This window comes from Pyrgilauda ruficollis, unplaced genomic scaffold (genome assembly GCF_017590135.1).
Source record: "Pyrgilauda ruficollis isolate IOZ18807 unplaced genomic scaffold, ASM1759013v1 scaffold4, whole genome shotgun sequence".
NCBI classification, from domain to species: domain Eukaryota; kingdom Metazoa; phylum Chordata; class Aves; order Passeriformes; family Passeridae; genus Pyrgilauda; species Pyrgilauda ruficollis.
Window position 1 is genome coordinate 17183878 of NW_024525489.1, and position 14456 is coordinate 17198333.

Genomic DNA, 14456 nt, shown 5'->3' on the forward strand with positions numbered 1-14456 from the left:
ACAGGCTCTTTAGCACTGAGGCACATCCTTCAGATTTTTTTTTTTTTTTTCTTCTAGGAATGCTGATGTGTAGAGCTGAAAGACTCTGCTTGCTGCTGGCGTGTGCCCCGAAGTTTCCCTGGCGATGTGCGCATCCCAACAAGCGCGCACATCGGAGCGCTCAGCCCGCAGAGCGCAGCTGCTGTTCCGCCTGCTTTGTGCGCCCAAGGCTCGCCCGGAGACATCCCCGCCCCTGCCGGGACACGGAGACAGCGCCCGCCGGGAGAAGGGAGGCACTGAAGGCTCAGGCTGCTCTCCGGGGCTCCGGTGCCAGCAGAGGAGCTGCGCTCCGTGACTCGGGCACGGCAGAGTCTGCCCCAGCACGGCGGCGTGGCCGGGCCGCGCACGGAGCACAAGCCCTCTGCTGTTTAGATGCATCTGCTGCTGCTTTAGGGAAGCATGGTGAATTACGATGGCAGGTTTGAAACAATCTGACGGTCATAGAGACTTGTTTTAAGTACAGCTGTTAAGGGAGGATAAAACATTATTATTTTCATAATCATGCCTTTTTTTTCTTAGGCTCAGGTGAACACTGCAAAACTGACTCTAACCTGAAAAAGATTCTAGTCAAGTAGTCGGTCACATCACTTTGATCTGGCTAATTAAAGACCATGTTGTGATTATCTGGTGCAGTCAGCTCCTACCAGGCCCTTCTTAGCTAAACCTCCTTGCTATAAGGCCAGACTGAATTTTTATTTTCTCAATGCAGGTGCTGGGCTGGTGTGTCTCTCCACAGTACTGTTAAGTTACAGCTGCCTGGTGGCAAGATCAGTTCAGACTGTGCTTGGCGTCATCTGTAAGCCCAGGTGTTTAGCCTTTTCCTGCGGTCTGCTCATCCCATCCTAGCTCTTCCAGTCCTCAATCTCCTTCTCACCTGTAGCCTGCACCAGGAAGTCTTCTACATTATTACCCTGCAGGCTCGCTTTCTTGAAACTGGTTTCTGACCAAAATGGGCGGCAGCTGTGCCTGTTTCCACCTGAGGCTGCTTGTTAGGCATGATGCCACACCTCATCACAGATGCTAGTGGGAATTAAGGGTGGAGGGGACCCTCAAAGTCCTTCTGCTCAGACCAGGGTCAGTGTTTAAGCATGCTGATGCAAAACACAGACACACTACAGTCTGACATTAAACATCTCTGCAGACACGTTTTGCTATTGGAGGAAAAGTGATGGAAATGAAAGCCCAGCATTTTATTACCTACCTACTTTAAAAAAAATGAAGGAAAAAAAAAAAAAAGCTTGTGATTTTCATTTTGTCATCTTCCACCACAAACCTTGAAGGAGCAGCAGACAGAGAACCTATACACACTCTCCAACCTCTAACTTTGGTGTTCTGGGAGCTGCTCCAAGTGCATCATTAGAAGTAGTATTCTGCCCTTTTTTTAAATTTAGAGAGCCAGGATCAGCTGCTCCGTGTGCCCAGCTGGTTTTTAAACAATTTTTTACCCTGAGAGTCAAGCTCAGGTGCTAAACAGGGCCGGGTTCCTGTCTCTGTGACATGCAAAGCAAGGTTAAACTGAACAGTAGATACCTGGGCTGTCCACCCAACTTCATCCCAGGCTGTCAGAGGGGGAGACCAAACAGACAAGGCTGTGAAAACATTACCTTGCAGGTTATTCAGCAGCTGCTGCAGGGGTAATCATGGCTGGTGTTCCCATGAGCCACAGCTCCTCTTTCCATATTTTCATACTGCTTCTGTCTGTTTCACTTCCACTGATTTGCTGGTCTGCCTAGATTATGTACAATTATGAAAACTTTAAGACATTCTTCAGTGCTAATTGCAGTCAGAAGCAGCTTTATTTTATAGAGACTCTTTTTCCTTCAGCTTTCGAAAGTCTTTTTCCTGCAGCTTTCAAAGAGCAGCACACAGTGCAACACTGAAAAATCAGGGTCCATTGCTGAAGTTTATTTTTGTAGAGGTTAGTATTCTTGGCATACGACATAGTCACACTGTGAGAGTTTTCAAATATTAGTTATAATATTTACTCTGCTTTTGTGAATAATGTGTTAGTTTAAACATGTCTTCTCCTAAGGTAAAGTGATATAATTGTATGTATTTTCTTATTTTTGTGGTTCTTTCCACCTAATTTCCTCTGCAGTTTATTTATTTTTGGTGTACATGGGATTGTACAAAGAAACAAACAATTGTAAGGAATAGCGTAATAAAAAAGTTCTATAGATATTTTAATTGTTTTGTAGACAAGATATATTTATTTCCTTGAGGGGAAGAATAATTGCAGCAGCACAGTGTGGATATTTTCATATCTTGAAAAAAATCTTGTATTTCTGAGTCGGTTATTTTCCATATGTGAGGATGACTGTGAAACTGCCAAATATTCTAGAAGGGATTTCTGCTAGTTTGGTAAAATGAAATTTAAGACTATACAAATCCACACAACTTCTTTTACTACAGCTATTATCAGTAACTTATAAAGAAGCCTACTCCTACTTGCCTTAAGTGTGCATTTTGTTGGATGTGGTGGTGGTCAGTGGTGACAGACTGGCATCAGACTTTTGCAGAAAGGATCCAGCTTTCAGTGTGACTTACTGCAAGGGAAAAAAAAAAGTCCCTATTGCAACCTCTTTTGGTAGTAGCAGAGTGGGAATGGTGACCCCCTAGCCTCACTATCATGACTTTGTTTTCTTTTCCCATCCAGACTTGTGGCTCTGGAATATCTGCATGCTAATCTGTCTGCTTCAGAAACTGAGTGCCACACAGGATCTGTACTGCTTCAAGGTGTGAATTCACATGATGGACCAAGCTCATCATAAAAGTCCCTTGGCCCCTAAAGAACTGGTCTGCTTCAGGGCCATGTGACTCTGGCCCGAAGAGCCGCAGGGTTTGTCACCTGGGCTGTGTGCACAGTGCCTAATGCAGCAGTCCCTGCTTGCAGTGCCGGGGCAGTGTGGCCTTGGGAGATGATGAGTTCTTCCAGAGAAGGTGTTTGGGAAGGCACATTCATGCATCCTGGATTCAGGAAGTCCAAGAAGGGGGAGGCAGAAGGTCGGTTACCCAAGGTAACATAGTGTGAGTCTGGAATTACTGTGATGTGCCAAGTATGGTCATTAGAGACATCCAAATCACAAGGAAGGTCACCAGTAGTGAATGGGTACAGCAAAGCTCAGCTGCTTCCTTCCAAAGCCTCACACATCCATCCAGGCCTAGTCTAAGTTCCTTGGAAGTGAGTGTAAGTGCCTACATGAACAGGGTGAGCAGGACCTGTCCTTTTGTGAAACATCATTAATGATATTTATACTGTGGTAACACTCAGGAACAGTTGAGGCCTCAGGATATTAGTACAAATTGTAGAGTAATTGCAGTTTCTGCCTGAAGGAAGAAACAACAATCTGAGTGGGAAGGTGCAGTTTGCACGCAGAAATGATACTTATATCCACACAGTCTTACTCTGCAAATCACATATGCATTCAGAGTCACGTGTGGCTTACTTTAGTGACATAATAAACACCAATTACTTCTTTTTCCTGCTCTGATGACAGTTAGACTAAGCTGTTTTCTTTTGTTCAAAAGAAATACTCTCCACATGAGAGTCATGTTACCTTTACAGAGCTATGGCTAAAGTGTAATTTAGACTACAAAATACAGGACTTTTTTTCAGATAATTGTATAGTACAGAAAAGGAAAAGAGCTCCAGGTCTCCAGCTGATTCTCAGCTTACAAGAAATTATAGACTGCTTTTCCTCCTTTAGCTCAAAAGAAGTTTGAAGTAATATTACTGAAGCTAATGGAGCTGCAGTACTGTAAATTTTTCTTAAATAGCCAAAATTGAGGCTAAATACAGCATTTAGCCTTGTCAAACTCTAATGTTAAATGTGAGCTTCCAACCCAGCTTTCCTTACAAGCCAAGACTTGCTGCCTGGTGGATCTACAAGATCAGCAGGGATTTACTGACCCCATAACTGACACATCAGGCATTGCTGATCATTCCATTTACTGCCTGGCCAATGTGGACATGGAATCACAGGGACATGCAGTGGCACTGTGATGCTTATTGCTGGCCCAGCAATCACCTGTGCTCGGATGGCTTTACTCTCAGCATAACTGCACATCCTCACTGAAGCATCCTGCAAAGGTCCCTCTGCCTGTGCGGCAATGCACCAAACACATCCTCCATGAGACAGGGCAGCAGTTGTTTGATGAAAAGAACAGTGGAGGTCTGAGTGCTGCCAGCTCTGACAGCTCAAAACTATTGTCCTTCCTCATTCAACTCATGGGACTGACCCCAAAGTCACGAGACTTGAGCAAAAACATATATGGCAGTTTAGTTCTTCCTTTTATTTTGGTTTGAATAATGCTATTTTGGTTCTTCTTACAGATACTCATACTCTCAAACTGGCTTCTCCCCTGTCCATTAAGACTTTAAACTTTGAAGCAGTCCTGCCATCTCATCAGGGCAGCAGTTCTGCCTCCTACACTGTTCTGCTCCCAGTCTTCCAGCCAGCTCTGCCCTTCTCAGCCTCAGCCTCACCTTTACAGCAGAGCATCCAGAGGTCTGCCCCTCTGGTGGGTGGTACACAGACTAAGGAACTTTATGTTCCTTATGTCCACCCTTTAGTCACAAACCACACAGGACAAGAACAAAAACAGTGCAAACTGCTTTCCCAACTCTTCTTCAAAAAGAGGGCTGTGCCTGAAAGGTGGTGTGAGATACTAATTCCTGTTTGTCACTGCTTACTCAAGTCAGTGTCTTTTCCACAGGAGCTGGGGAGGCAGCCAGAGCAGGTTTCCCACAAGCAGTTGACACCATTTACTGAAGAATCCTCAGAACCTTAGTAGTCACCTGGCTTGATTTTAAAAGGCTAGCATCTGACTGATGCTGATCTGTGCTGGATGAACTTGTTGTCCTTTGGAAGCAGAAACTTCTACATGTGAAGAAATTTTGAGCTGAGATTTAGTCTGCAGTCTTCACTGAAGTCCTCTTTTAGCTGTTAAAACTTATGTGGCCAACCTGATGTGTTACTGCAGCCAAACCTGGTCCCTAACATCCAGGACCTTGTGGAGAAGAAGGAGGGGGAGGGAGGGAAGAAGCAAAACCAGATAGCAGACAAACGGAAAAGTGTGGATTTCCTTGCTAGAGGGGGGAATAAAAAAAGAGAGAACACTGAAAATCAGATCTGCCATGTCAGTTTGTGAGGAGTGCTTGATCTCTAGCAATTAATTTCAGATAATACTAAATGTTTTTTTCAATAATGTTTTTATACCTCAGTGATTCTATGCAAGGCATCCACCTTTTGGCTATATTTCCCTTGAGGTCCCTTACCATTTGCTGTACAGTAGCCAGTAATACACCACATTTGCCCCCTGCTTGACATGACTTAAACCTCACATTTCTTAAAAGCAACTGGCTTCTGCTGTGGAATGATGCAGTTTTTGCCCTCTGTTCAACAAACCCAGCCACACACAGAGTTGTGATCTCATTCTGGAAAACTTCTGAAGGACAATGGCCTTGTGAAGAGCAACAATCCTGAGTATCATGTCAGTTTCTCACAACTTACTCAGTCCTCACCTCCCCATACTGGTTTCAAGGTGTTTTTCTGTTCCCTAAATACTGTAAAAACAGTTAGCATAGTTGGGATTTACAGTAATTAGCTTTTGGAATGCTCAACAGTTCATTTGGGAATGTCTTCCCAGTTAAAAAGACAATAGATGTATATGTTTGCTACGAAAACAGGCAGAGGTCTCAGTTACCTTCCCAGCTAACTTCAACCCGGGCCTTGGAAACTTTTAGGCTTTATCTCAGTTTTTCTCTGAAGCATTACAGAGTTTCATTCTCATTAAATCCACTGTGGATTTAGAATACCTAAGTACTTGTGGCATTTTTCTTTTCAAACACTGGGTTTCAATCCAGACCATTGGAGGCACAGGAGCAGAAGCCTTTAACATTGATGTGGATCCCTTACACTGTGACTATAGCAAGTTCCAAACTCTCATCTATTTAAAACATCTATTTATTTTTGAGCAGTTTTAAATAGATGAGAACTAAAGAGGAAGGAACTGTTGTGCTCTGAACACTGGCTTTTGCCTAGAATCGAGTCAACGTAAAACCCTCCTGCTCCCCTTGCCGGCTCTGTAGCTGTGCCAAGAGCATTTAGGAGCAAAATCTTGTCATTTTGGAGCCGGGGTCAGTGTCCTTAAAGCTTTGGAAAAGAGCAGACCAGAACCCTGGGAGGAGGACCTGAATTCCAATCTATTGGATTTGCAAACTGATTCTCCACAAAGTTTCTTGGAAAGAACTCGGACACATCAGCTTCTGAGTATTTTAAAAGATGTACCTTCAGGTTATTTTGTGAACCTTGTTTTTTTGTTTACAGTGGTAAAGGGCGAGGTTAGTTAAGACACACTGGAGAAAAACGTGGGCAGTTTTGCTTATACATTAATTACAAGTATACAAATGTGGTTTGTATTTCCTTCTTTACTAATACATAACTGCTTTACGAACATAAAGAAAACCAAGGAACAATACAGTCCCTCCTAATCCTGCTAAGAGCAACCTCTGGCTCTCATCAGGCTGAGACGGAGGGATGTGCTTACCTTAAAGGTGTGTAAAGCGCTTCCATCGAGTCCCCACCTACAGAGCGAAGCAGGTATATTACGCTTTTGAGGCTTTAAAGCCTCACCTGCACTGAAATACAGCCGAAAGGTTCAGCTGCTGCCGAAGCACAGGTACGCTGCCCCAGCAGCTCGGGCAGCTGTGCGGGCCGGGCAAAGGGCAGAGGGCAAGCCGGCAGCGGCAGGTTCCAACAGGTATTCCCGAGGCTCCGGAGCCCGCGGCCGCCCCCTGGCTCGGGCCCGCGGTCACCTGGCCCGGCCGGGCCCCCTGACGTCAGGCGGCCCAGATTGGCTGCGCGGGGCCGGCACCGGGGCCGGGGCACCTCCGCCCGCCCCCTGCCCGCCGCACACGCTCACTCGCCGAGAAACTCTTAAAGAGGGGCTTCGGGACAGCCCGCACCGGCTCCGGGGCCGTGCCTTACACACGCGGGCAGACCCCTGGCAGCTCCGGCAACCGAGACATCTGCTCTCCATTGCGACCACCCCCCTCCAGCAAACACCCTTCCCCTGCTGCTCCTCCTCCCTTCCCGCTCCGGCTCGCAGCTCGGCTCGCACCCGCCGCTTCCTTTCTTCCAACGATGTTTTCCTGCTCTACGGGGCGAAGTGTTTGCTGAACTTTCCTAACAGTTTGGGGGGCGGGCGGGAGGATCCTGAGGCTTTCTTCCTCCTCTGCCCCGCCCGGAGCAGGTTGGGGGGCAGCGAGCGGAGGAGGGATCCGCGCCCCGGGCGCAGGTCGCACTCGCGTCCCTTGGCGGAGAGGAAACCCTTGCACCACGGCTCCCCGAAGTTCGCCGGCTGTAGGGGTTCCCGCTGTGGAAATGGGTCGGATCCGATGGGGCTTCCTCCTCCTCCTCCTCGCTGCCTGTGCGCTTTTGTCACCAGGGCTCGCAGCTTCCGAAAAGGGCAGGCTAAGGAGGATCACGTACGTCCTGCAGCCCGGCCGGGGGAGCTCCTCTGGCAGCCGGCAGCAGCGCCCGACCCTCCTCGGGGGGGAGCAGCAGCAGCAGCGCACGTTCAATGTGCAGCTGAACACGCGCTACGGCGGCGGCGGCGGCCCCCTGGAGCGGACCCGGCGGATGAGCAAGCCGGGCAGCGCCGCCGTCCAGCTCCGCTTGGGCCCCGCCGGCCAGGTCCACCCTAACTCCGCCGCTCACGCCTCCTCCTTCGCCAAGCCGGCCCGCTTCAGCCCGCGGCTCAAGGCGCCGCCGGGCCCCCACGGCAACAGCAGCGCCGCCCTGCCCCTCCGCCAGAAGCACCAGCTGCCGCCGCTGCCGGGGTAAGGCGCCCTCCCGTCCCGCACGTCCCCCGCTCCAGCACCGCAGCTCCCGACCACAGCCAGCATCCCCGTCGCGGCCGCTGTCTCCCCCTCGGGAGGGGGGAGGGGGCGGGGGGCTGCCCCGGGCTCCGGGGGCACCGCGGCGTTACCTGCCCGGCCCCGGGGCCCGGCGCGCCCGCGGTACGTGAGGCCGAGCTCCCCCGCCACGGGAGTCCGCGGCGGCCCCCCGCCCCGCGTGAGGCGTCGAGTTTGATCGGGAGGTTTCATTCTTCCCGCCTTTTGTCTTCCCGGCCCAGCGCCCGCCCCGCGGCCCGGCTCGGGATGGGGAGCAGGGGTGCCCCGCCGGACACTGGTCCTTGTTTGCTGTCACTTGCAGGGTCAATGTGTGCGGGGGGCAGTGCTGCCACGGCTGGAGCAAGGCCACGGGCTCCCAGCGGTGCATCAAACGTGAGTAGCCGTGCGGTCGGGGAGGGACGTGTGTGGTAGGAGATGTGCTGGGACCCGAGGGGACCAGGCTGGCACCTGGCGAGGTGGTGGATGCTGGGGTCGTCTGTGGGCAAAGAGGTGCTGGCTGAGCTACAGAACAGGACAGATCTAACATGCTTTCCATCCTTAAATGGATCTAACAGGACAGATCTAACACTCTTTCCATCCTTAAATCCCTCCTTCCTAACCTTCACCTTTGCTGAAGGGTGAATAGTGGGTGTCTCTTGCATTTATTTGTAGCACAGATAATGACGTTTTTGGAGAGAGCTTTGTGGAGGCTTTATATGTGTGAACATCCCCTCCCCATCAGTTCTTGTTTTTTAGGAGTCTTTAGGATGTGGGGCTTAACAGGGTAAAGGATATACCAGAGGAGCACAGGTGGGGAGCAAGGAATCGCCATTTACCCACCCTGTCCCTTTACCAGTACAACACATGAATGATCCTGTGCTTACCACATGGAATTTTTGAAGCACTGAACAACGTGAAAGAAGTGGGTTTGGTGAAGGCAGAGTGATGTACCTTTACTGGGATAACTAGAAACACAAAATAGGTGCATAAAATAACACTGAGCCAATTCTGCTATGCTCTGGTTGTTCTTTCTAACGGGAAAGCAGAGGAATTTCTGCTACTTTAGGCAAGACTCAGAATGATTGCAAATGGCTAAACTGGAGTGATGTCATGAGGTCAGGAAAGACTGGAAGGGTGGATGTCTTCAGGAAAATCTTGTGAGATTGGGCAGATGTGGGAATATTGCTGCAGTTCAGCAGGACAGATTGCTGTCCCTGAGAGTTGGAGTAAACAGTGTTTTCAAGATTTTTTTTATTTTTCCAGTGGCTTTTGTCCCTGTGTGAGATTTTTCACAATAGGGAGCAATCACTTTTGTAATCCTGACTAAGGTCAAGTACCTTTGACCTGCATGGACCTCTTGCTAGGAAGCAAAGACTTTGTGACAGTAGTTAAAGACAAAACTTCACCATTTCCCTATTAATTTAGACATATATTGAAGATATTCTTCTAAATTAGCATTTTCAAACGCATGCTGCTGTGGTAGGTTAGTTGCATTTGCTTAACACCTTACAAGTACTAGAATGTTTTCCTTCAGCTTACAGTGGTATTTCGGGGCTAACTGCCGAGCTTAATAAAAGCCTACCTTAGCTTAAAGACTAATAAAAATAAAACTTGTAGTAAATTCTGGACATTAAGTGAAAAATGTATTTTAACTGTGCTATTGTCAACCAATTTTATTTTCACTATTTTGAACAAAACCTAAACAATGTTTTGGTTTTTTTTTTAATATCTTTTTCTCTGTTGTCTAGTAACTTTCATTTCCAGGCAACTTTTTTGTTTGTAAACTAGGTAATTTTCTTTGCTTTTTGTCCTTTGTTTTTTTTCACTTCTCTGATTATCACTTTTCTTTTTGATTCCCTTTTTTTAGAGTCTGCAGTAAGGACCAAGTCAGACAATTGGATTTTTATGTGATAGCTGTGTAGAATTTAATTTAAGTCCATTACTTACTTGGCTAGTTTATACAGTTACTGGAGGGATGGAGTAGCAGAGACAAAGTTAAAAGAAAGGTGGGGAGATTTTCTCATTTTGTGCCTCTGATATTAGGCTCTTCTTAGCATTAAATATTTTTATTCCCTGCTCTGATGCTACTCTAATTTCTCCTAGCAGTGGTATAATACACTTGGCTTGGATCTTCTCGGTTTCACCCCTCTCTTGGCAGGCCAAGGGAAGCACTGAATGTACTGAAGTTGTCTGTTTTGTAACTTAGGCAAACCATGAGATAGCATTGACTTGATTCAGCTCACAGTCATAAAAGCCAGATATCACCTTTTCTGGAAGCTCCTGATGTTCCTTTCAGAAGAAAAGAAAATCTATAACTGAACAACAGTTAACCACTTTGTTTCCTGTAAAATTGTGAGTTTTTAAAACTCAGATAGCAGGCTCTGTTGGTTTTGAGTGCCTTATTGCAGCAGTGGACTAACTGTGCCACAGATGCTGGCACACCTGAGCTGACTTGATGCAAAGTCGATTTGATTCTGTCAGGGTTTATTAGTTCAGGCTCAGTATCACTTTAATAAGCTATTTAGTCTCTAGGACCAGATTTTGTTCTTTTGCATGGTGCAAAGCCTGAGTTAATAAACCCCAGACCCATATTGGCTCTTTCCAGAGCCAACTTCCATTTGTCTGCATCCTGCTTCCAGAACCAGAGTGCTGAGAGCCAGCTCTGATCAGCGAGGTTTATTAGCTCAGGTGTAATCCCAGGCTGGAACAAGCAGCATGTGTTTCTGCTCTGCTGCACCTGTGTGAATAAGCCTGCCTGGAACCCTCAGAAAGAGGGGATGAAGGGTAGAGGTCTGGTCTTTCCTTCCCTTTGCCTTGCTGGGTGGTGTTTGCCAGCCCTGCTTTCTCATGCGTGAGGCTGTGGCTGCCGTCCCTTGGGTGGCTTCTGTCCGGGCGGGTGGCAGGCTGGCTGGCAGCAGTGGCAGCCACATCGCTTTTCCCTCAGCAGCAGCAACAGGGGGTGTTTGAAATGTTTCTGTGCAGGTCAGAGGGCAGCATCTGCGTGGAGGAGGCAAGGGAACTTTGCAAGTCCTTTTATTTAAACTTTAGTCCAAAGCTGAACTGCCTGTTGTGTTTACATTTGTTCACGTTCTCTTGGAAGCCTGACAGTCCTCAGAAGGTGAGCTTCTGTCTTTCTGTGAACTGTATGAGAGTGCCTACCATATCCAATTTATGCATGTAGGGTTTTCCCACCTCTGTCCCTAAGATTTCAGTTTTATATTGTAAAGTTTTGAGAACTTTTTTCAAACTCAGAGTGACTTACATTATGAAGAGCTGCATCATTCTAATTAAAAAGATGAAATGATAACACTCAGCATTAGAAGTATTCAGAACTGCTTTATGCTGGGCATATGATGCCTAACAATCAAAACCAACCTTTTTGAAGCTTTCAGAACATCCACCTTTTGGTAAAGACAAAGGTGGGAAAAATTGAACCACAACAGTAAACATCTTGGAAAGTCAGAAGCACGTGAAAGGGTTTAGGACAAGGATTGTCTTTTAGTCGTAGTTATCATAGGTTATAATCTGTGCAAGTGCAGTAATGAGATACCACCAAGGCTGGAGACACTATGCTTTGTTAGTACTTGTTGCATAACAGAGCTTTATAGAAACATTAATTAGCTCTGTAACATGTCTGTAAGGCAAGTAAAGCTTAGAATGTGGGGTTTTTATTATTTCATTTATGGAAATTAAACCATAAGTTAAATGTGGACTTGGACAAGTTATAACAACTGTCAGGAAGGCCTGTGCTGGAAATCAGGAGTTCCCACCACCCAAATGTGTGTTTATCCTGTTGAAATCTGTTGTCTCCTATATCATTACTTACTACTAAATTTCTGTTAGTTAAAACTACTGTTAGTTAAAACTACTTCTACAGAATATGCTCTTCTGCTTGTTCTGGTTTTGTTTGCTTAATGGTACAAGGAGCTATTTTTCATGTTGGGAATGTAAGAGAAAATTACATATTGTATGGAGACTCTGATATCTTGAAAAGATAAATGAGAAGAACCACCTTGTTATAGTAGTAAACCCCTTGTAAAATGCATAATATGTTTTGTCTGGAGTATTAATAGCAGTTGTTTGCAAGTGATCTCAATGTAAACTGGATGATTAAAAAAATGGGAAGAAGAGAGCTAGCAGTTTTTAATGGCATGAGTTCCTTACTGCAAAGGTGTAAGAAAGGCTTATAGGGCAAAGAGGTGAGGAAGTGGATTTTGGAGGAACAAATTTCCTATAGGGAGAGAAATTGCTGTGTATGTAGAACCCAGGTGTGCCATTATTGTCAATTAAGATTAAAAGTGTATTAAGTCTTAGCTGAAGGTGTTGTGTGTGTGCATGCATGTATTCCAGGGCTAGTACTTTGGTGTTGGAACTGGACTGAATTCTATGAGTTTGATCATGAGCTGTCTGTCATGTGCTTGGGCACCTTGGGAAGGTCATCAGAAAATAAGAAATCAGGAAAGAATTGGCTTTTTCTTCATATTAAAAGATTATCTTGCTAATTCTTTTTTTAAAGACAGTCTGACTCAATGTTAAATAAAGATGTTACAGAGGTTTAATTTAGTTTTCAGAATAAGAAAATACACAACAGTAGATCCTTGCTGCTGTAGAGGCAGGAGACTAGAAAATTGCGTGAATACTTGCCCCGAGGAAGGGTCCCCTTTGTTCAGTTTCTGAATTTGCTTGGCCTCTGCTTGTGTACTGCTGCTCAATTTGAGCCGCCTCCTCCCTAAATTTCCAGAGCTGCACTTCTTGCTGTGGCTGAGTAAGCATGCTACAGTATCTCCTTCGGGACATGGGCACCTGACAGTGTGACCAGGGGCTCCAGATCACCTACGTGGAGTGTGCCCTAAGTTGCTTCCAGCTCGTGCTTCTGAATTTCTTAGGGAAGGTGAGGGAAAAATTGCTTGCTTAGGTCTTGTCTGGAATAGGTTAGGATCCAGACCTGGAAACTTAGAAATATACAGGAGTCCTCCAGTGTAGATGGAAAACTCTGTATCACTAAACATTTTAGTGTGGGTTGCTCAGAATCTACACTTTTTCTGCCTTCAGTTCAGCTCTTAGAAAGGGGTATCCAGGAGAGCTGTACTTTTCCTCATCAGAACCGAGTACTTCACATGTTTGCAGCTGTGCTTCTTGGTGGTTTTCTGGTCACAGCCGGTTCCTGAGGCTTGTGCTTAATCAGTTTTGTGGCTTTGAGTTTTACCAAGTTCTGTTTATTTACATTGAGTATACAAAGCCTAACTGTAACATACTGTCTCCAAATGTTGTTTCTTCTCATTCTTAGACCATCATCTCAGTAAAAGCAATATCAATCTCCTTCAAATTATGTCTAAATCAAAATTTAATATCTTAATTTTAAAGAGACGCACTACTTTTACACCATGTGACTGACCTATACATTACTCCTTTTTGATCTATCTATCTATCCTTTGATGTGGTTTTTAAACAATTCAGAATTGAAAAACTGAAAGTTTGAGAAGCTTGGTTTTGCTTTTGCTGTGCTTGCTACTGTAATATGTAAATAAAACTTTTGAATTTCTTGTACAGGAAATGAGCTTGTTAGGCCTTGGAAGTAATTCAACTTTGCTTTATTTTTCACTCTACTGCCCTTGAGAAGGGGGTAGAATGACAGGATCCAAATTCTTGTAGTCTTTGTCTACATTAGCAAGCAGCATGGAGGTGGTCTGTAGACAAAACCCTTTGGGTTTGATGACCTGAGGCCCAGGGCACGTGTGTTTCAGGGCTTAGTGTTTTATTTTGGGCAAGGTGTAGTCTGGTCTTGTGGAATGAACACCAATATGAGGCTGAAATACGTTAGGTGTGTTCTTGAAGTGCTCATGTTTTGAGTTTTGCTTTTTATTATTTAGACATATTTTTTTAATTTGGATCTTAGAAAAAATAGAGTGCACACACCTAAAGGTGGTCCCACAACACAAACCAAACCTCTGTAAGTGCAAATGGTACAGCAGCTTCAGGAGAGGCTGACCTGAATCAGCAGTAATGCAGACTTTGAGCACAATGTCTGTCACCCGGCAATGGCTGGCAGCCAACCTCCCTCCTGTGAGACCCAGCTGTGAAAGAGCTGTGAGAAGATGGGGGAGTTGTTAGCCTCTGCCTGCTCTACACATGACCATGCCATGTGCCATTGCCTCATTTTGGTGAGGAAACTTAAGTCCACAATTAGTATAAAGTGAAACCTACCCAGCCTTCTCTTTGTGAGACACTGGAGACTTTACTGGAAACAAGCTCATAATGGTATATAATATGTTTCTTACAAATACTACAAGTGTGTATAGAATTAAGGCAGAACATAAAAAGAAAAAAGAGAACCTTAAAAAAAACTTGTCTAAATGTTGTGCTCTCACACTGGAGCAGATGGCGGATTGATAGTGGACTTGTTCAGCTCATTGCAGCAGTTAGTGTTAACAAAAGAAACAGGACCTGCAGTAAAATTGTGGTAAATCTACAGTGGATAAAAACTCCTGAACACTTCCCTTCTTAATAGAGAATCAGGAGG

General features: G+C 45.7%; 1 protein-coding gene across 1 annotated transcript in view; it reads left to right on the forward strand.

Annotated features, from left to right (window-relative positions):
* Positions 1–7424: 7424 nt before the first annotated feature.
* LTBP1 (latent transforming growth factor beta binding protein 1) overlaps positions 7425–14456 on the forward strand; it is a 186085-nt gene continuing 179053 nt past the window's right edge. Inside the window, exons 1-2 of the mRNA XM_041477230.1 lie at positions 7425–7882; positions 8259–8329. Of these exons, the coding sequence (XP_041333164.1) occupies positions 7425–7882; positions 8259–8329 (529 nt within the window). The remainder of the gene's footprint in view (positions 7883–8258; positions 8330–14456) is intronic.